Source organism: Capricornis sumatraensis, chromosome 18 (genome assembly GCF_032405125.1).
Source record: "Capricornis sumatraensis isolate serow.1 chromosome 18, serow.2, whole genome shotgun sequence".
NCBI lineage: Eukaryota > Metazoa > Chordata > Mammalia > Artiodactyla > Bovidae > Capricornis > Capricornis sumatraensis.
Window position 1 is genome coordinate 45,189,954 of NC_091086.1, and position 22,275 is coordinate 45,212,228.

The 22,275-nt window shown below is 38.6% G+C and overlaps 1 protein-coding gene across 1 annotated transcript in view; it reads right to left on the minus strand.

Annotated features, from left to right (window-relative positions):
• SPEF2 (sperm flagellar 2) overlaps positions 1-22,275 on the minus strand; it is a 199,405-nt gene that overhangs the window by 172,318 nt on the left and 4,812 nt on the right. The window contains exons 2-5 of the mRNA XM_068990522.1: positions 16,751-16,853; positions 8,263-8,515; positions 5,878-6,018; positions 2,983-3,047 (exon numbers count right to left, since the gene is read on the minus strand). Coding sequence (XP_068846623.1) covers positions 2,983-3,047; positions 5,878-6,018; positions 8,263-8,515; positions 16,751-16,853 — 562 coding nt within the window. The remainder of the gene's footprint in view (positions 1-2,982; positions 3,048-5,877; positions 6,019-8,262; positions 8,516-16,750; positions 16,854-22,275) is intronic.

A 22,275-nucleotide genomic window follows, 5' to 3' on the forward strand; every position in this document is an offset into this window, starting at 1 on the left:
AACTAATGTAAATCTATGAATCCGAATGTCAAGTTACAGCAGCCAACAGCCTCAGAAAAGAAACAAAGGACAAAAGAGCAGGTGGCATTTACTATTTGTTTTAAAAAATAAAGAGTATATGTGGGGGAAAAGCAGCAACGGTCATTCTTGCATTGCTCTCACTGAGCATTCACTTCATCCTTTCACAAAAGAAACGACAGACTTTGAAGTGACATCCAGGAGAAAGTGTTTTGGGAGCAGGCTTTGAAAGGGGCAGCTGCAAAAATTGCTCCTTAGGTCACCCTAAAAGATGATTTTAGTGCTTTCTGCCATCAAGTAGTGTGAAATTTCTGAAAGAGTCCAGAACATGCTTGATTCTAAGCTAAGGATTCAGAATGAACTAAAGAAGCAGCGGTCAATAACAGGGATTAAGAAAGGCCATATTGTACCATAGCTTTTTTGTTTCTTTAAAAGTTTGCTCTAAGCCAGTGCCTCCCAGCATTTTTTTATCTGGGGGTCCATCAGAGGAAATGCCCTTTGTGAAGCGTACTGGAAGGGATTTGGAGTCACCGCTGGGGCTGCTCACAATCAGAGGTGACCGGTCCAGGGACTCCAGGGACCCCAGGCCCTATCCTTCTGCTTTGAGAAGTGAGTGTGTCCATATCTCAAGGGCCCTGGTGATAAATCTCTGGCAAGACCAAGTGGGGGTTTCTGCAGAGAAAGGACTTGAGACAGACACTGCTATTTCCCTCCCTTTTCTTTCAAAGCAGAGCCCGTTTTATTCAGGGAAACAACATACTCAGATGAAGACTACAGTTCCCAGTCTCCCATTCTGCTAGATTATGCCATGTAACTGAATTCTGGCCAATAAGGTATATGCAGAATTGTTACGTGGGCATTCTGGGAAGGCTGGTATAAAGAACTATTTTAGATTGGAGATACCCACTTTATGCCTGGGGCTTCCCAGGTGGTGTTAGTGGTAAAGAACCCACCCGCCAATGCAAGAAACATAATGAGATGTGGGTTCAATCCCTGGATCAGAAAGATCCCCTGGAGGAGGACATGGCCACCCAATCCAGTATTCTTGCCTGGAGAATCACATGGACAGAGCAGCCTGGTGGGGTGCAGTCCATGGGGCTGCAAAGAGTGGACATGACTGAAGCAAATTAGCATGCACTTTTTGCCTATCCTCCTTTCTGATACTGGAACATGGGTCAAATGGCCAGGGGCCTAGAAGCTATCTTACATTGTGAATGTGACTCTAAAGACAAAAGCCACATTTCAGGACAGTGTAACGAAAGGGAAGATTCAGTCCTTGATAACCTTGGGGCAACAACACATACCCTTGGCTGCTTACATTCTAATTTCTGTTACAAGAGAGAGAAGAATGCTGCTGCCGCTGCTGCTAAGTCCCTTCAGTCATGTCTGACTCTGTGCGACCCCATAGACGGCAGCCCACCAGGCTCCCCTGTCCCTGGGATTCTCCAGGCAAGAACACTGGAGTGGGTTGCCATTTCCTTCTCCAATGCATGAAAGTGAAAAGTGAAAGTGAAGTCGCTCCGTCATGTCTGACTCTTAGCGACCCCATGGACTGCAGCCCACCAGGCTCCTCCGTCCATGGGATTTTCCAGGCATGAGTACTGGAGTGGGGTGCCGTTGCCTTCTCCAGAGAGAAGAATACACCCATCTAATTCAACCCCTCTGGTTTCCAGGTTTCAAAGCTACCTTAGAGGTCTAAATTCAGAACAGGCTGGGAAAGCAGTGAAGATCAGAGTGAAAGTTTGTGTGGGTATGATCTTTCAAATATTTAATCACTGACATGGTGATGACATTAGTTAATCCAAATAGATGCTGATGTAGGGAGTGGAAGATGTTGGCATGCTTGGTGTTAATCCTGGTTGTTAACTGTGTGGAAATCAAGGGGTCCCAAGAAAGGAGTGGAAGGTAGAGCTACAGAGAATGCCATTCACTGAAAGTTTTTCAATATTTTAAGACGGTCATTTTGGTAGACACCATCCGTTCGTCACTCCAGAGCATGAGACTGGAGAGATGAGTGAAAGAGTTGAAAGAAATGGAATGATTTCATGGGCCAAGATCAGGGAGGGTGTACTGGGGTTCAGATGGTAGCTGCAGGGGAGAGTGGGCTTGGGCTGTGGTTATTTTAGGAGTCAGGGAAGCACAGATAAACATGAGCAGGGCTTAGTGTAGGGCATCAGGAGTTTCTGCAGAAGGAAGGAGGAAAGACAGTTAGCACATACATTCTTCATTCTGCTTCATTTTCATTCACACCTGACTTCCTCACCATGTCTTCTTTCAGCTTAATCTTATTCCACTTCATTTGACTCTATTCCTTTTCTTCAGAAATATTAATATGGAACTGAAATATATAATTTGTGTCTATTTTTCTTCCTTAATAGAGATTTATTTCCTATTCTATAAAATGTAAATGAGTAGACTTTGGATAGTTTCCATGAAAAAATGCAGAAGCATTCAAGTTGCTTCTATATGTGCAGTCCCTCATTAGCTGTTTTCTGTGAGTCAGTGACCCCTGATAGGATACAAAAGGGGAGAAGATCTTTATCTTTAGGCAAAAGAAGCCCATTAACCAGGAGCTTTCTGTAAAGAACCCACTGAAACTCTTAGTGATATTTTGTCAGCACTCATTCAGCAGTTCTTTATTGCTGGTCCCTGTGCTAAATGCTGAGGATGCAAGGTGAGAGCAACTAGAGTCTAATAAAGGCAGTACAGTAAAAAATGTAAATGAATAATAACTTGATAGCCACTTGCCTTCTTGATATTTACAAAACTGTTAATGAACAACTAATCTGAATTTTATCTCATTTATCTTCCTTAATATACTCTCTCAATGAAGACTCTACAAAGTGAAAACATCCTTGGAATAGCTACTTCAGGTAAACTGTTTCTAAATATTCAAAAGTTAAAGTAAAATGAACTTTTTTAAAGAAAATCAAATTTTTGATTATTAAAATAATTTTATCTCACCTTTCTTTTGCCTGGAGATCCTTTTTTATTAATGCTTCAAACTTCTTAATTTCATTGGCCACATCCTTTAAAGAAAATTCATTAATTTTTTACCTCTAAATATATTGAATCTTTTTCATTTATCACTTTCATTCAAATTTATAAAAGTTATATGTACTAATAATTCAAGCTAGTTAGGATTTCTAAATATTCTAGAATATTATTCTATTCTAACTTGTTACTTTTAGTGTAGGCTAAAGGTACCTAAAAGAAGGTGAAAATTGCCTAATCTGAATTATTCAGTTCACGATTCTAGCTCTGACAGTACATCAAAAGGCATTTAATAAGAAAAAAGATTATCAAAAAGTTAGGATGTGCATTTTTAATTACAATTATTTTAAATGAGAATAATTCCAGGAGTTGGTGATGGACAGGAAGGCCTGGCATGCTGTGGTCATGAGGTTGCAAAGAGTCGGATACAACTGAGCGACTGAACTGAACTGAAGCATTTTTTGGATATAAATATTTCTTCAAAAATTATCTTGGGTGTTTTAAACACTTCTTGTGTACTCCTATATGCACTATGAATTTGCTGTTGGAAAATTAATTTTAGCTGATCTGCCTACTGCAAATCCTTTTTCGTAAACTTTAATCAAGTCAAGGAAACATAAGAAATATTTTTATTAAAATGGGGTCAGAAACCAGAAACTATAAAACTCCTAGAGGAGAACAAAGGCAAAACACTCTCAGACAGAAATCACAGCAGGATCCTCTATGATCCACCTCCCAGAATTCTGGAAATAAAAGCAAAAATAAACAAATGGGATCTAATTAAAATTAAAAGCTTCTGCACAACAAAGGAAAATATAAGCAAGGTGAAAAGACAGCCTTCTGAATGGGAGAAAATAATAGAAAATGAAGCAACTGACAAACAACTAATCTCAAAAATATACAAGCAACTTATGCAGCTCAATTCCAGAAAAATAAACGACCCAATCAAAAAATGGGCCAAAGAACTAAATAGACATTTCTCCAAGGAAGACATACGGATGGCTAACAAACACATGAAAAGATGCTCAACATCACTCATTATCAGAGAAATGCAAATCAAAACCACAATGAGGTACCACTTCACACCAGTCAGAATGGCTGCGATCCAAAAATCTGCAAGCAATAAATGCTGGAGAGGGTGTGGAGAAAAGGGAACCCTCCTACACTGTTGGTGGGAATGCAAACTAGTACAGCCACTATGGAGAACAGTGTGGAGATTCCTTAAAAAATTGCAAACAGAACTACCTTATGACCCAGCAATCCCACTACTGGGCATACACACCGAGGAAACCAGAACTGAAAGAGACACATGTACCCCAATGTTCATCGCAGCACTGTTTATAATAGCCAGGACATGGAAACAACCTAGATGTCCATCAGCAGATGAATGGATAAGAAAGCTGTGGTACATATACACAATGGAGTATTACTCAGCCGTTAAAAAGAATTCATTTGAATCAGTTCTGATGAGATGGATGAAACTGGAGCCGATTATACAGAGCGAAGTAAGCCAGAAAGAAAAACACCAATAAAGTATACTAACACATATATATGGAATTTAGAAAGATGGCAATGACGACCCTGTATGCAAGACAGGAAAAAAGACACAGCTGTGTATAACGGACTTTTGGACTCAGAGGGAGAGGGAGAGGGTGGGATGATTTGGGAGAATGGCATTCTATCATGTATACTATCATGTAAGAATTGAATCGCCAGTCTATGTCTGACGCAGGATACAGCATGCTTGGGGCTGGTGCCTGGGGATGACCCACAGAGATGTTATGGGGAGGGAGGTGGGAGGGGGGTTCATGTTTGGGAACACATGTAAGAATTAAAGATTTTAAAATTAAAAAATAAAATAAAATAAAATAAAATATGTAAAAAAAATAATAAAATGGGGTCAGAAAAAAGCCTCTGTGGGTAATATTTTTAGACTCTAACTATAGGATTTTAATATTAAAAAATAAATGCGTTAAAATCAAATGCAATGGATTTAGACATCAGAGTGACCTGCCAATCTTTGCTTTATCAGCATTGTGAACTGGGGTAAAACATGCCAGTTTTCTGAGCCTCAGTTTCCTTATCCAAAAAATGGGGAAAGCAATACCATACTTAGAGAGTTGTTTACAAATTCAAGACAATGTGAAGTGCCTAGCCCACACCCTGACATATAGCAGATGATGAATAAATGGTAGCTATTTTCTTAAGTTAAAGGGGAGAATATCAATAACAATCATTATAGCAGCATGAAGTATAGATTCCAGGAATTAGTATCAAAATGTACAGATAGTACTGCTCCCCTATGAAATACAATGAGATTGTATCCTGTATGGATGACTGATAATTGTAAGTAATAAAATATTTATCAATAATATATATTAAATCTAAATATAATGAGAGCAAGCAAATTGCTTAACATTTCTAGGACTCATAGAAAGACAGTGCAACATGGGAAGGAAGTATCCGAGAAAAGCAAATAGTAGTAATGGCACCTACCTGGTATTCTGGGTACCTAGACTGGCCCCTGTTGTATGCATGGGTATCATGACCCATCACAACAGCACCCACTCTGGCACAGTTTGTTAGTGATCACAGAATCCACCACACAAGAGTCCACACAGGTAATTTCATTTAACAGCAGTTTGTCACCCATATCCTAAAGCTATATTCTCTGTTTCTAAACAGTTTAAATAATGGAATAAGATGGATTGGACATGCATGCAGTGCAGGTGTTTTAAATGAGTAGGGACAATGCCAGACGTAATTTGAAAAGGAAGTAGGAAGTTCAGGGAAGTTTCTCTCTTAGGGAAAGATCATCCTTTCATTAAGATAAACAGAACACAATGTTAAAGGATTATCACTTACCTCTGCCTCTTTTTTCTTTTTCATTAATTTTTGGGCGTCAAATGTTTTCAGAGTACGATTTGATGTGGGTTTAGGAATCTGTATGATAGCTGCTTGGATTTTGGCCATGATTTCATTTTGTCGTCTTTTGCTCAAGCGTTGCTAAATATTCCATATATATAAGTTTAGTTATTCAGTTTATCAGAATAATATGCAATGTAATACACTCACAGGTACACAGATATGTAAATTTTCCATTCAAATTATCTAAACTCAGCATTAACTGATGGACTAGGTAATATTAGGAAAGAAGTATCAAAATAACTAATTCTGAAAAGTATGATACTGAAACACCGTTTGGGAGTCCCTAAATTATGCAGATAGAATTTATCTATTTTCATTATGGGTGGTGATACTAAAAGGCTAATAAAGGTGTCCCCAATATGAAAAATGAATGTAATTCTTTCCCAATTCCACCTTCATGACCTGCCTAATCATGGGAAGAAAAAATTTAATCCAGGACACGGTGTCTAGGACGGCTCTCAACATCACTAATTATTAGAGAAATGCAAATCAAAACTACAATGAAGTTTATCACCTCACAACAGTCAGAAGGGCCATAACCAGAAAGTCTCAAAACAATAAATGCTGGAGAGGAAACTTTCTTACACTGTTGGTGGGAATGTAAATTGGTACAGCCACTATGGAGAAAAATATGGAGGTTCCTTAAAACACTAAAATAGGACTACCATATGATGCAGCAATCCTACTGCTGGGCATGACCCAGAGAAAGGCACGCACTCCACTGTTCACGGCAGCACTATTTACAACAGCTAGTTCATGGAAGCAACCAAAATGTCCTTCAACAAAGGAATGGATAAAGAAGATGTGTTATGTATCCATATATACAATGAAATATTACTCAGTCATAAAAAAGAACAAAATTGTGTCATCTGCAGAGACTTAAATGGGTCTGGAGACTGTCATACATAGTAAAGTAAGTCAGAAAGAGAAAAAATGTTAATGCATATATGTGGAGTCTTGAAAAATGGTAAAGATGATCTTATTTGCAAAGCAGAAATAGACACATGGACGTTCAGAACAAACATACGAATGAATTGAGAGACTGCAGTTGACATATATACACCACTATGAACCTACTGTATAGCACACAGAATTCTACTTGGTGCTTTGTGGTGACCTAAATGGGAGGGAAATCCAAAAAAGAGGGGATATATTTAAACGTACGGCTGATTCACTTAGTTGTACAGCAGAAACTGACACAGCAGTGTAAAGCAACTATACTTCAATTAAAAATAATAATCAAAGGACATTTAATGAGTATTTTCAATGTTCAAAGCATTGTACCAGGCAAATTTTTTGAATGGGAGTAACTAAAAATCTTGTGAGGTCATATGACAGGTAAATAATGAAAGTCAATAATATCAGCAAGAGGTGGTTAACACCAAAGAATGAGACTTATCTGTGTCCTAGGAGTTCCCCAGAAAGAGTTTATGTGCACTGGGAAGGTTGCAGAGTAGATGGAGGGAAGTTTAGGGGAAGAGGAGAGAGGAGAACGAGGAGAGTGAGCTTGGGTAGGAGAGAGGGAAGAGCAGAAATAAATAAGTCCTATTCAATGACAGGCTGCCAGTGTAATAACAGAAGAAAGACAATGCTGAGGGTTACGAAAAGATACAGAAAGACAGGTTGAGACTGTTTAGTGAAAAAATTTGAATGCTAGTCAAATCAAGGGGCAAGATATTTGTAGAATAGCTTCCCGGGTGGCTCAGATGGTAAAGAATCTGCCTGCAATGCAGGAGATCTAGGTTCAATCCCCGGGTCAAGAGGCTCCTCTGGAGAAGGAAATGGCAACACACTCCAGTATTCTTGCCTGGAGAATTCTATGGATAGAAGAGCTTGGCAGGCTACAGTCCATGGGGGTTGCAAAGAGTTGGACACAGCTGAGCAACTAACAAAACACAACATATTTGTTAAATAGCAGGTTTCTGAGAAGCAGCAGCCAACAAAAGTGGAATTGAGGTAGATTCTCCTAGCAGTTGATTAAACTCTAGGAAACAAGCCTGAAGATCAGAGATTCATTCATAGGTTGCAGCAGGAGATCTGAGTGGATACGACAGGTGTATAGAAGAAAAAGAGCAGGCCTAAGAAGCACAAGGAATTAGGAACAAACAGAATTTGATAAGTTACTGGCGATTAGTGGATAGGATGGAGGGAGGCATCAAAAATGAATAAATGGAAAGAAAATATAAAACCTGAATAGGGCCAATAACATAATCAGGGACATACATGCTCTAAGGGGCTTCTTTGAAAATGCAACATCTTTGCCATGTCTCTTCAGCAAGCTTTATATTCTGATATATTTATAATTTTTCTTCATATACTTACATCTCGGAAAGCCTCGCTTTTCATGTTTTGAACTTTTGTGCTCATCAGGGGCTGTACAGTTGGCATTTCCACTCTAGTCTGAACACCTTTCTTTTTCCTCTGGAGAGCAATGTACAACTGATATAAGAGTTTCGTGGCAGCCCCAGGCTTCTCTGTGATGATATTGTGGGCCACATTCTGATCAAATTGCACACCCAAAAGGTGAAGTGTGGGCTCCAAGCGAGAAAAATTGTTAAGTTTGGCACTGGAAATCCTAGGCATTAAAATATTTCACATAATAAGACATTGAGTTAAAAGCAAACAACAAATATCAGAGGATTTTGATAACCAAATACCATGTTCTTTTAAATGTATCAGTCCTTGCAAAAACCACTTAATCCTCTAGACAGGTTGAGATTTTGTCTATTGCCCTAGCTCCATGCATTTATTTCTCCTGAATGGTTAAAGTAAAACTCATTAATTTCATATACTCTTCTACTCAAATAGATACTAGAATTTCTACAGGAAGTCAGTACAAAAGCATACCTAAATGCCTTCTTTGAAATGGAAAAACTTAGCTATAGTTTGGAAAAATATTTTACTCAGAAGACAAAACTGCACTTTAAATATCCATTTCTTTAATTCATATCACCTGAAGATAACCTTATTTTCAGTGATGACTGAAAGTGATGACTCTCACCATTATCCTCTCAGGTATTGTCAGAAATAGTTAAACAATATTAGCCATACAACTAGATGAGTCATGAGATCATCACTGTATAGTGTATATCACTTCTTCAAAAATCACTAAAGACTTTCTAAAATATTTTTTTTTTGTTGAATCATCTATTATAAAAGGAGGCTCACATTTTAGAAGAACTCACTAATTCATTATTAATTTACTCTCTCAACTATACCAATAACTTATTGAATTTAATAAATGTTTATAAAATTATTAAGGTCTTACAAAGATGAATAAGACACCCTGTCCTTCAGCAGTTCATAGCAGGAAAACAAGCGTAATAAGTAGTGATAAACTAATGCAACTGTTAATAAAGGTCTCAAATGACTAAGGGCCATCAATAAGCCTATGAATATGGCAGTAGAATAAAAGCAAAAGGATGTTAGATGCATTTTCAACTTTTGTGCCTCTCTTATGTTCAAACTGGATGCAAATGTCAATTTTATTCACTGGCCCATTTTCTCTTTACTTTAACTTTCAAACATCAGTGACATTCTTTGATGGAAAAAAAAATATACTGAGTATACGTCAAAGTCCCATCTTCTCCCTGACAAAAGAGGATACCTTAGAACAGAGGGAGTTGGCAGAATTTCTAACATTATAGGGTTACTCACTCAATAACTTCATTTTAGACTATAAAACTATTTGGGGAAGATACAATGACCTCTGTTGAATTTTCAGAAGCTGAAAGAGATCACTTAGCACTTAAACTTTTTAAATTTTATTTTATTTTTAATTGGAGGATAATAACTTTACAATATTGTGATGGTATCTGCCATACATCAACAAGAAACAGCCATAGGTATACATATGTCCTTTCCCTCTAAAACCCCCCTCCCACCTCCCTCTGCATCCCAGCCCTCTAGGTTGTCACAAAGCATCGGCTTTGGGTTCCCTGTGTCACACAGCAAATTCTTACTGGCTATCTACTTCACATATGGTAATGTATATACTTCAATGCTACTCTTTCAGATTATCCCACCTTCTCTCTCCCCCACTCTGTCCAAAAGTCTGTTCTCTATGTCTGCATCTCCGTTGCTGCTCTGTAGATAGGTTCATCAGTATCTTTCTAGATTCTGTACATGCGCACATGTGTGTGTGTGTGTGTGTGTGTGTCTGTCTGTCTGTTAGTTGCTCAGTTATGTTCAACTCTTTGAGACCTCATGGACTATAGGCCATCAGGCTTCTCTGTCCATGGAACTCTCCAGGCAAGAATACTGGAGTAGGTTTCCACTCCCTTCTCCAGGTCTAGATTCCATATATATGCATTAATATATGATATTTGCCTTTTTATTTCTGCCTTACTTCACTTTGTATCCCTGGTGAAGGAACTAGCAATCCACTCCAGTATTCTTGCTTAGAGAATACCACGGACAGAAGAGCCTGGAGGGCTACAGTCCAGGGGATCCCAAGAGTCGGACACAACTTAGCAACTAACCCACCATTTTGTATAACAGGCTCTAGGTTCATCCACCTCATTAGAATCGACTCAAATGCATGCTTTTCTATAGCTGAGTGATATTCCATTATATATATATATATATATATATATGTATCATAACTTATTTATTCATTCATCTGTCAACAGACATCTAAGTTGCTTGCATGTCCTAGCTATTGTAAATAGCACTTAGCACAAACTTTATATACTGTCATACTGTTTCTAGTATATTATTTCTCAAGAGATAGTTCTCAAGCAGTGATTCTAAACATTTTTTTTCAATCACATATAATATCCTTTGGAAATATGATGAGAACTATGAAACCTTTTCCCCAGAAAAGAAAACACACATCCATGCATATACACAAAATGTGTATGCAATTTGGGGGCATTTGTCAATCTTCTAAAAATCTAGCCTAAAAGTGCCTACTAACTGCAAAGGAGGTGGGGTTGGGAAAATAAAGGAATGATTTATAAATATAAATAAAGAAGCCAGTGCCATAGGAAGGCCAAAGCAACAAGTGCATTGACAGAAGACACTGAATCCCTTTTCCAGTCATGTGGTGTAACTCAGTGTCCCATTTCTTCTATTTGGTCAAGTATATTTAGCATGGCATGCCACATTGGCCAAACTTTGAATAAAGTATTTTAAATCGATAAAAGATAAACAGATTTTAGAAGGAATGAGAAGAGATAAGGAATGCTAAAAGGCAATCTTATCAACAACAAAAGTAAAACACTTTTTTAGGTCTTCACATGTCATGTCCAGTGTTGCAATTTGTTTTCCCACAAATGACCTACAGTTTGAGATAACAAGCATTGGCTTAAAATGATTAGGGTACTATATAGACCATGTTTTGAAGAGTGCGATTCTGAAAGAGGATGGTCAGGTCAATGACTTGTGTTCACATTGCTTGGATGGGCACCTGACACCCACTTTTGATCTTTCACCACAGTTCATCTTTTCATGTCCTTCTTATCTTTGGAGTTTGTATGTTTTCTCCACTACATTTATTTGCAAAGATATGGCCCAAGGGACACCTTTTCAAGGTTTTGCCTGTGACATAAGCTTAGGCTTCAGAGATCAGAGGCACCATAATTTGGGAAGGAAAATCCAAAAGCAAACACCATTCATTTCCAAATTTTACCAAAATTTAGCCATGTGCCCAATGAAAGTAAAGCACACTACCCTTCCTCTTACTTGTTTTACAAAACCTCCAGAATGCAGTGTAGCCTGCTAATACTACAGGGTTCAGTGACACAGTGGGCTTCAAAATGGCTTTTATGGTCTGGCCGAAGTGTCCAGGTGTAATAGTACTTCTTTCTGGAAGTTTTTAATAATATATATTCTAAATATCCAACCAAAATTTTGGGAATATAACTGGTATGCAAATGGACGGAAGTCCACTCTTGTTATAATGTATGCTCAATCAGTATACCATGATAATCAACAGTTGTTTTTAAACCTGGAGAAACCACTGGGACATTTTTGCTCCGGAGACAGAGCATATGATGTAAATGATTACCCTTGAGGGGATAAGGTATGTGTTTTGGGAAATGCCTTCTCCCTCTCTAGCTGCAGTCCTTATCTGCCAAGGGATTACCTGTCTCTTCTCCTCCTTGACACCTTGTGAGGGAATACAACTCAAAAGGTCATTAGAATAGGGATATCCATGCTCCTTTACTTTTTATTTTTTTAACTAATCTGCTCATTTCTCACCCTCTGAGTTGGACTACAGATATCCTAAAATAGAATTCTTTCAGAGTTAGATGAGTTGTTCTTAGGATGAAGTAATTTGCAAAGCAAGTTAACTTCAAGTTATGCACAATGCAGATTTAGATTTAGTTTACTGTTTACATTTTAAACTAAAGAAACTAAAAGTATTACACAAAAATCCCCAAATCATAAGCTCTGGCACTAGACAGCTGTTTAAAAACTAGGCTTTACAAAGAAGGGTCCTTTTCCCCACTGAATACGCTAATACAAAGCTCAGATGTATGGATTTACTGATTCTTGTCTTTAGAATATCATGTGCCCTAAAAACACAGTGGGTTGTCCTAGGAGCTAAAGCTTGATAGTACTTTGTCATTAAGACAAATAGATCCATCTCCCCATGTTAAGAAATATGATCCTTTGCAGTGAGTGAAGGGCAGGGCTGCAACACAGGATGATACTCAGGGCACATACCTATGAAGAGGCAGGAGAGGTGTGAAATCTACCCTGGGCTCAGCTTGCTAAGTCCAGGACCTTGGCATGAGGCAGCTTCATCCAAAATGGGGCTTTCTGTTCTTTACACACAGACTTTCCTATTTACTAAGACCTTTTTGCACAAGGGCTTTCCTATTCACTAAGACCTGTGTCTTTATGATTACCTCCATCCATATGGGTCCCTACTTCTATTTCATGCTAAGACCTTCCATGGTCTTGCTAACACGAGCCAACTCAGTACACATGAAATACTGCACGCATGATCTGATTAGTATGGTTCTTTTAAGTTTTCCATACCTAATTCAGAACCAGATACACTTTCTGAAGTCAGTTATTTTTATTCAAATAGAGAAACATGATGGTGTGCCTGCAGTGGGTCAGGGACAATGCCTGGAGCATAAAGAAGAAATGTACTCTGCAACTTTGACCATCTTTGCAAAGTAGTTAAGACATAAACATTCATATATTCACTCATCATATATGGTTTGAGCTCCTTCAGGTGGTAGTAACTCTGATACGAACTGACATATAAATAAAAAATATAACTTAAAGTAATAAAAAAGGCATGTCTGAAGTGTTGTTGAGACAAACAGAAAAAAAAAAAAAACAAAGAAGAAAAGGAAATTAAATCTGCTGGGGAGAAAACAAAGAATTTAGAACAGGGTGGATTTTTAGCTGGATCTTAAGGATGAGTAAGTTTCTCAATGTCAAAGTGAACAAAAAATGATATACAAATGTTCAAGGCATAACAAAGGCACATGACATATTTGTGGACCAAAGTAGCTTATGTCAGAGCTACAAACTGGTGGAAAATATGACTGGAAAGGGTGGATGAGGGTCACAAGGGAAGCATTTTGTAAGAGAAGCCTTGGAAACAGAAACTGGAATACCTAAAGCTTTTTAAGCTGATGGGGGAAACCACACCTAACGATGTGGGTGTAGAGTCCTATCTGCGTATGGAGAAGTTCAAACAAGGGGCTTAATGTAGGACTTATCAGAATATACAGCCATTCATTAATTCAAAAAACATTTACTGAAAGCTAAACGTGTGCCAGGCCCATGATAGCCCTGGGGATGCAAAGAAAAATAATTCATACTACAACTACAAAATCCCCTGAAGGTACAATGTGCAACTGAAAGAGATACAAACAAAGAAACTGATAACAAAGTGACCGATATTATACCAAGTAACTGTACAAGAAAAGTTTATAACTTTCATGAAGGGATAATAAGCAATGGCACCAAAAATGGATTGGAAACCTGGTTACACGGAGATCATCACAAATCAATCTGTGCATATGAGAACTTGTGAGAAAGCAAAAAAGAGAAAAGAAAGGAATGTACACTGACTTACCTACCCTGGAAATCATATACCTTAGAGGCTGATCCTGGCTTCTACTGGAAGGGAGGAGATTTAGGTAGAAGCAGAGTGGGCACAAGGCTAGAAGATCAAGCACAGGAGGCAGCTTGGGCTAAGCAGTGAAGGACAGTGTATACCTTGCTCTTGAGGAGGAGATGTGAGACGTAAGAGTAGGATATGCACTAGAGTGTTACCTAGTACCCTAGAAGCTTAAGAAATTGTCAGGGATTAGCAAAAGAGGCTAACTTGGTATAAAAATATATTTACAATCCATGGCTTCTCTTGAATTACACTATTATTACCTGCACAACTAGCATAATCTGGCTTGTGAAAGAATGACTCACCTCTAGAATGGAGGTACTAGACTTCTTTCCCTTAAACTCTTGCAATGTAGGTAATGCTCAATGGAGGTCTACCATCCCAAGGAGCCAAAAACTAAGAAATACTCGAGTGAGAAGTATCAGGTTAAAACACTATGGATATGGAGCAGGATGTCATGAATGGCAGAGTAAGGACCTCCAAAAATCTATTCCTCCAAAAGACAATAATAAAACTGACAAAATTAACTTCTTCGTAACTCTAGCAATTAGCCAAAGGCATGTAACAGTATAAAGAAAATTTATTCAAGAAAAAAACCTTAATCTCAGTAAGAACACAGAGCTTTTAGTCATTTTAACTTGCCCTATTCCCATTTCCTTCTTCCCAGCTCTTGAAAATCAGTAGCCTTGCAGTGAAAACCAGCAGCCTAACAGCCATCTGAGAAGGCAGACAGGTTTGAAACTCCTCAAGAAATCCTATCCTCAGAACACTGTCATTATTTAACATAATTTAGAGCTCAATCACTGCATTAGGTAGCTGTGATCTTAAACAATTGCCACTGATTGCTTTCTACTAATACCCTGGGAATAAGGTTTTCCAAATGGCAACCCACTCCAGTATTCTTGCCTGGAGAATCACATGGACAGAGGAGCCTGGCAGGCTACAATACATGGGCTCACAAAGAGTCAGACACAACTTAGTGACTGAACCACCACCACCACCTAAGGCAGTAATACCACTGCTGCAAACAAGAGCTGCCCAAAAATTTAAAAGGAAGATATAAGAATGAAATATCCACTGGGAACTTTGAAAAGCTCTGATACATTCCTGGGGATCAAGAGGACCATATGCATGTGTAGGAATGTTTGGATACCCAGGGAAGATAGGAGGAGGTCCAAATCTCTCACTTTTGGCTGACCTTAAGCTCCTGTACAAGCAGGAAGTAAAGGCTAAGGCAGAGTTGTAAACTGTGAAAGCACTGAAGATATACCTCAACAAACTCAGCATCTCAGCCAGGGAAGATTTATCAATTCAAGATATTTTAAAATATCTCCATTTATTTGCTGAGCTCTGTTCACTAAGCTAACCAAGCAGAGTCTTCAGGTGCTATACACAACAGGGAATACAGATTTTTGAAAATTAGTCCAAGAGAGTCATTAAACAAAAAGTAGTAGCAGAGCAACAACAACAAACCCTGGGAAGACGGAATAATCTGTGTTACCTCACTGCATTATTTTAGATGTCTGTTTTCAACAATTATGAGACATATAGAGAAATAGGAAACACTGTCCATACCTAGGGGGAAAAGGTCAGTAGAAACTCTCTGAGGAAGCCCAGATGTTTAATTTGTTAGACAAAGACCTTAAGTCGGCTATTATAAGTGTTAAAAACTAAAATAATTCACTTTTTAAAAATTATAAAAGAAAGTATGAGAACAACATCTCAACCAAAAATAGAGTATCAATAAGGAAATAGAAATTATAAAAATGAGAACCAAGTGGAATTCTTCAATTAAAAAGTATAATAACTGAGATGTAAAAAGTCACTGGAATAGCTCGACAGGACATTTGAGTTGGCAGAAGAAAGAAGCAGTAAACTCAAAGATAGATCAATTGAAACTATTCACAGGGGCAACAAAAAGGAAAAAGAATGAAGAAAAATGAACAGAATCCCAAAACACACAAACACATTCTAATCATGAGAGAAAATTTCAGACTAATTCCAACTGAGGAACAATATCAAAATACTTGACCAGTTTTTAATTTTTCAAAACTGTAAAGATTATCAAAAACAAGGAAAGTCTGAGAAAATGATATCCTGATAAGATATTAGAACCAAAAAGACATTAGATAAGAATTATAACAAATCTTTGGTACAAAATGTACCATACCCATATAAGATGACAACAGTCGGGAAAACTGGGTGTGAACAACATGGGAACTCTCTGTACTATCTTTGCAACTTTTCTGTAAACCTAAAATTGTTCTAAAATAAAAAGTTTAGTTTTTAAAAATCAACAAAGCTCCCAAGACCTGTGTGATACTGTCAAGTATACCAACATACACATAATAGGAGTCCCAAAAAGAGAAGAGAGATGAAAAGAAATGGGGAGAAAGAACTTTTGGAGAAATGAGGAGCAAACGTTTCACAAATCTGATTAAACACAGGAGTGCAGGATTATGGAAGACATTAAAATGGGGCCCATCTAGAGATGAGGTCTTGTAACAACCTGTAACTTTTTCTCCTTTGTAGTCCTGGGAAAATGACGTATGTATATGTGAGGAAGCGGCAATTTTCATACCGATGGTGTGCTTGCCTGGTTTAGGTCTGGAAGGAATCTTGTGATAAATGATTCCTTAATGTTAACTTTGGAGGCTAAATCCATCCAAATGCCAAAGGAATTAACCTTTTTTAAAAATAAAGAATAATCTCACTAACCTGCTTTCTGAAAAGTCTGCAAAATCATCCTGAAGTGCAAACTTGTGCAAAACTTCTCCAATTAGATAGCCACTGGAAAATGCCTTTGCAAATGACTTGGGACCTGATTTTTAAAACACAGAGATAAAAAAATAAATATAATGCTTTACACAGAGCTTATATATTTTCAGTATGTACATACAGAGTAAAATCCCATAATTTAACTTGAACTCAGAATGCCATCAAAATAGTTCTAAAAATATCTTTTAATAATCAGATGAAAATATTGAATTTTAACAGTAGATATCTTATAAAGGTCCCTGAATAAATGTGGATCAGTACTTGATAACATATGATATTTTGAAAGACAAGACAACTTCTGATCAAACCAAACAAAACACAACCAACAAAATAAATAATCTTCGATCTAAAAACAAATCTTCAGTATATTTTATAAAATTATACTCTAATACTTCCATTATCAATACAACCTGTGGATGATTTCATATTCTTGACCAAGTGAGGTACAATCCAACTTCTTTAAACCTCAAAACTTAATTTTAACCTTTATGCAATGGAAATTTTAGAAAAATCATCTGCACCTTCTTAAATAAAGCCTACTGAACATAATCAAGGTTTTCCTTGGGCTTCCCTGCTGCCTCAGTGGTAAAGAATGCACCAGCCGATGCAGGAGACATGGATTCGATCCCTGATCCAGGAAGCCCACATATCTCGGAGCAACTAAGCCCATGCACCACAGCTACTGAGCTCGTGCTCCAGAGCCTGGGAGCTGCAACTACTGAGCCCATGGGCCTCAACTACTGAAGCCTGTGTGTCCTAGAGCCTGTATTATGCAATAAGAGAAGCCACTTCAATGAGATGCCTGCACACCACAACTAGAGTAGCCCAAGCTCACCACAACTACAGAAAAGCCTGTGGAGCAACGAAGATCCAGTACAGCCCAAATGGGGTCGCACAGAGTAGGACACGACTGACGCGACTTAGCAGCAGCAGCAGCATATTATAAAAAAAGATTTACATTGGTGGTTCTGTGGTTTACTCCAATGTAGCTGGTGTCCTGTACAATGATGGAGATGGCCCAGAGGAAGACAGGTTTTGGAGCTAGAGATACCTATGCTGAAATCTTGTCTCTGCCTTATACTAGCTGTGCAACCTCTGACAAGCTGCTTAACCTTCCTGAATTTCTGTCCCATCCTATCTATATCTATCTTGGTGAGCTATTTTAAAGATTAGAGGCAATATATGAGAATTTCTTGGTACCCTGCCCTGCCACAAAGTATGCACATAATGATGAGTGCAGGAAAAAAAATTAAGTATAAAACAGAATTTGCTTTCTTTAAAAATGTCCTTAGTTTGGGGTAACTTATATTTTTCTTTTGAAGGGTATAGGGTTACTTGGTATTCGAGAATGATATTTGAAGTTGATACATAATATATTATCATAAGACAAAGTCATCAGCTCTCAAAGGATTTCAAAATCCTCCAAAAATCTTCAGTGTGTTTCTATCAGAGTCCTTTAGGCAACTGCAATATTAAATATCTATAAAATGTTATACATTATCACAGTATCACAAACTCATTCATACGGAATTATCCTCTTTTATCTATTTGACTATCAACAAGGTGGCTAACTGCAAAAGAAGTTAGAATGATTTCACGATTCGTCGAGCTGGTGCTTGGTGTGTGATTGCAGGGAGCTGAGGGGAGAGACCTTACTCAGAAGACTTTACATCATCATAAGGCTCCTGCATATCTGACACTAGCTCACAATTTTGCCCGAAGCTTCCCTATTATCTGCTCTCAAAGTATTTTATAATTTAATACCCCAGTTCTTAGGTTAAATCAATATAAAGTAGCTTAAACAGATGTCAACAGTTCTCATTGATTCTGTTTACTCAGGATGAGCTCCTAAACTATCTAGCAGTAGAATCTATTGACTCTGCCTTCCAGCATCATGGGGCTTCCCTAGTAGCTCAGTTGATAAAGACTCTGCCTGTAATGCAGGAGACTGGGGTTCAATCCCTGGGTCAGGAAGATCCCCTGGAGAAGGGAATGGCAACCCACTCCAGTACTCTTGCCTGGAGAATTCCATGGACAGAGGACCTGGCTAGACCGTGAGACTAATATTCCTTTCCTTTTCCAGCATCGTACACCAGTAGTCTTTGCAGCAACTGAAATCCAAAGAGCTCCTTCTGCCCCTAAAGGCAGAGGTGTGCCTTGTCCTCCTGCTGAGTCACTGTTGCTTTCCCCTTTCCTCAGGACCTGCCACTGCTGACCTCCAAAGCTGTTCCCTGCTTTTCGGTTTCCACCACTGTCCTTGCTGTGTTATCTGGGCTGCTCTGGCTGTGCCTTGCACCTCTTCTGTCTGTTGTTTTCTCTGTTCGGCTTCTTTCCCTTTTTTCTCTGTCTGCTGCTGCTGCTGCTGCTGCTAAGTGGCTTCAGTCGTGTCCGACTCTGTGCGACCCCATAGACGGCAGCCCACCAGGCTCCCCGTCCCTGGGATTCTCCAGGCAAGAACACTGGAGTGGGTTGCCATTTCCTTCTCCAATGCATGAAAGTGAAAAGTGAAAGTGAAGTCGCTCAGTCATGTCTGACTCGTAGTGACCCCATGGACTGCCGCCCACCAGTATTCTTAGTTTTCTGAAGTGCCATTGGACATATAGTCATTGTCAGACTATAGAATCCTATTAAAAATCTAAAGACTACTACCTTGCATTCAGGAGCTGCTGCTATATCTGGTGATCTCGTTCTCCCACTCTCTCTGGATTTTGCATTTTTGCCTGTTGCTCCTGTTGATAAAAGACCTGAAATCTAACCTGTGAGTAACTGGGGAATAACTGTATCCTAATCCATCACACTCATCAGGCAAATGGTCTGTAGCAAACTCATAGCTACAAAAAGGTCAGGAGAAAAATAAAATCATAATCTACTTCCTTTGAAATGGCAGGACTTCTTAACAAGACTATTCTGATATAGATAAAATAGAGGCATTTTGGCTATAAAGGTCAAAGAAGAATAGCAAACACATTATTTCATTGTCAAGTAGGTTACTATAAATAAGTTTGAAAATGTGTTTGGAGCTCTGTGTGCATTAGACACTTTCAGTTTTTCTTTTTTCTTTTTTTCCTGTGCTACAGGAACACAGAAGAAAACAATCAGAGAAAAGGTATAGGAAGCAGCAAAAACAACAGAGGGAAAACACATAGAAAAAAAATGGAGAGAAAAAGGGATTCGTGCAAGAAATTAGATGAAGAAAAAGCAGATAATCCAGGAATATGTAGATTAAAAGGTATGAGAAGGAAGATAAGAAGCCAGAGAGAGAAAGAGAAATGGAGAGAGGTGAGGGGAGAAAAACAGTAAGGAAAAAAGAAAACACAAGGGAAAGATTTTTTTCTGTTTGGTTTATCAAATTTTCCTTCCCAGTAAATGTTCCGGAATACCACAACTAATGATGGCCATCTCTACAAGTTAATTTGCACTCATGACTGGAATTACCTAAGGGAAAGAAAAGGTAGATTGACTCCAGGATAAGGAACAATGAAGAATGTGGGAAAGAAATGAACCATAGGAGCTCAGTAACAATTTTCTCCCTGAGCTCTGAAATGATATACAACTGGAAAAATGTTGTTCAGTAACAACTCAGCCACACCTCCAGTCTTCCAAGCCACAGGTCTGATCCCATTCACTAAAGCTTTCAGTTGCAGAAATCTTTGATGTGAGCTTTTGTGAATTTTCTGGGATGGAGGGCAAAGAGTCTGTGCTTTTCACCTGAGCCAGCTGGAGAAAAGACAAAAGAAGATAAGCCTTCTACATTCCAGATGGTAATGCAGTCAGCACAGGCTCTGGAGAGAGAAATATTCTCTGGTTTGACTCTTGCACCATTTATAAGACCCTGGACTTTGGATGGTTACACAGCCTCAGTTTCTTCTCTTTAAAAGAGGGAGAGTGATGGGTTCTACCTCCTGACAGTTGGTTTAATTAAATGAGATAATTGATTAAATGAGATAATGTAAAGTGCTTAGCATAATTCCTGGCCTATAATAAGTGCTCAGTGATCACTTTTATTATTATTGAAAGTGTTAGCTGCTCAGTCACATCCAATTCTTTGCGATCCAATGGACTGTAGCCTGCTCAGCTCCTCTGTTCATGGGATTCTCCAGGCAAGAATACTGGAGTGGGTAGCCATTCCCTTCTCTAAAGGATCAAACCTGGGTCTGTAGTGGAGGCAGATTCTTTACCATCTGAGCCACCAGGTACTGCTTCCTAATTTAAGATAACATGTTATATCAATTACACAATTCATAAGCTCAGTAATAGATCCTCAATGACAATAGTACAGGGCTTCCCACGTGGTGTTAGTGGTAAAGAACCTGCCTGCCAATAAAGGAGATGCCAGAGCCAAAGCTTTAAAGCCTGGGTCAGAAAGATCCCCTGAAGGAGGACATGGCAACCCAATCCAGTATTCTTGCCTGGAGAATCGCATGGACAGAGGAGACTGGTGGCCTACGGTCCATAGGATAACAAAGAGTTGGACATGACTGAAGTGACTTAGCACGCATGCATGCACTCACACATGCAATGACTATAGTACAAAGATCCTTATTTAAAAATAACTTAAAATTTAGATAGCAAATATTTGACCCTGTCCTTAAAGTCAGATACAGACCTACTCTTGGGTCCAGATAAGCGATAACACTCTCCCCAGTCTGGAGAAGCACATATAATCAAATGTAGTTGATTTTTACAGCAAACCATTTGAGGGAAAGAAATAATGACTGAACATAGCCTCACAGCATTTGTGGTCAACTTTTGCTACCAAATAACTAAAGAGATTTGGGAATGTGGGGATCGTAGATGAGGGCCTATAGACCTACACATTCTATGCAAGTGAACTTTGTTCCTCTTTTACTAGAAGAGCAAAGACCTAGCTCAGGTTATCAACAACATTTAAAAAAACAAACAAATTTACTTTCATTTGAGAGATAGAAAAGCTGCTGGTGGTGGCCGGGCACTGGCCTGACCCCATTAAGTGCTGGTGTTCCTAGAAGCTGGTCCAGCTCTCACGGTTAGACTTTGGCCTTCTCCTGCTGGCCATAATCAATTTCACAGCACACCAAGATCAGACAAGGTTACTCAGTGACCCTGATGGACTAAGACAAAAACAAAATCCCTCTATAAACATGTCTGAACTCGGAGTGAAATAGTATTGCCCCAAACACAAAAAATGACCAAATGTCACCCCCCTATTCTGACCGATGTGAGTGGTTGCTACTGTTTTTCCCTCCTTGCTTTGTTATCCCCACTTCCATTACCAGAATAGGTTATTCTGGTGTCCATTTCTGCAAGAAGAATTGGTACTGTGGCTTATAAAATCATCAGAATGTACTGTCTGTTAGCATGTCACAATTCCTAAGAAGTTGCTTAAAGTAATAAGGCAGAGTGTCTGCAATCACAGAAGTGAGGATCAAAGTACCTAGGATGACCTTCCTGAGATGAACAAATCCATCAAGTTCGGCTAAAAACAA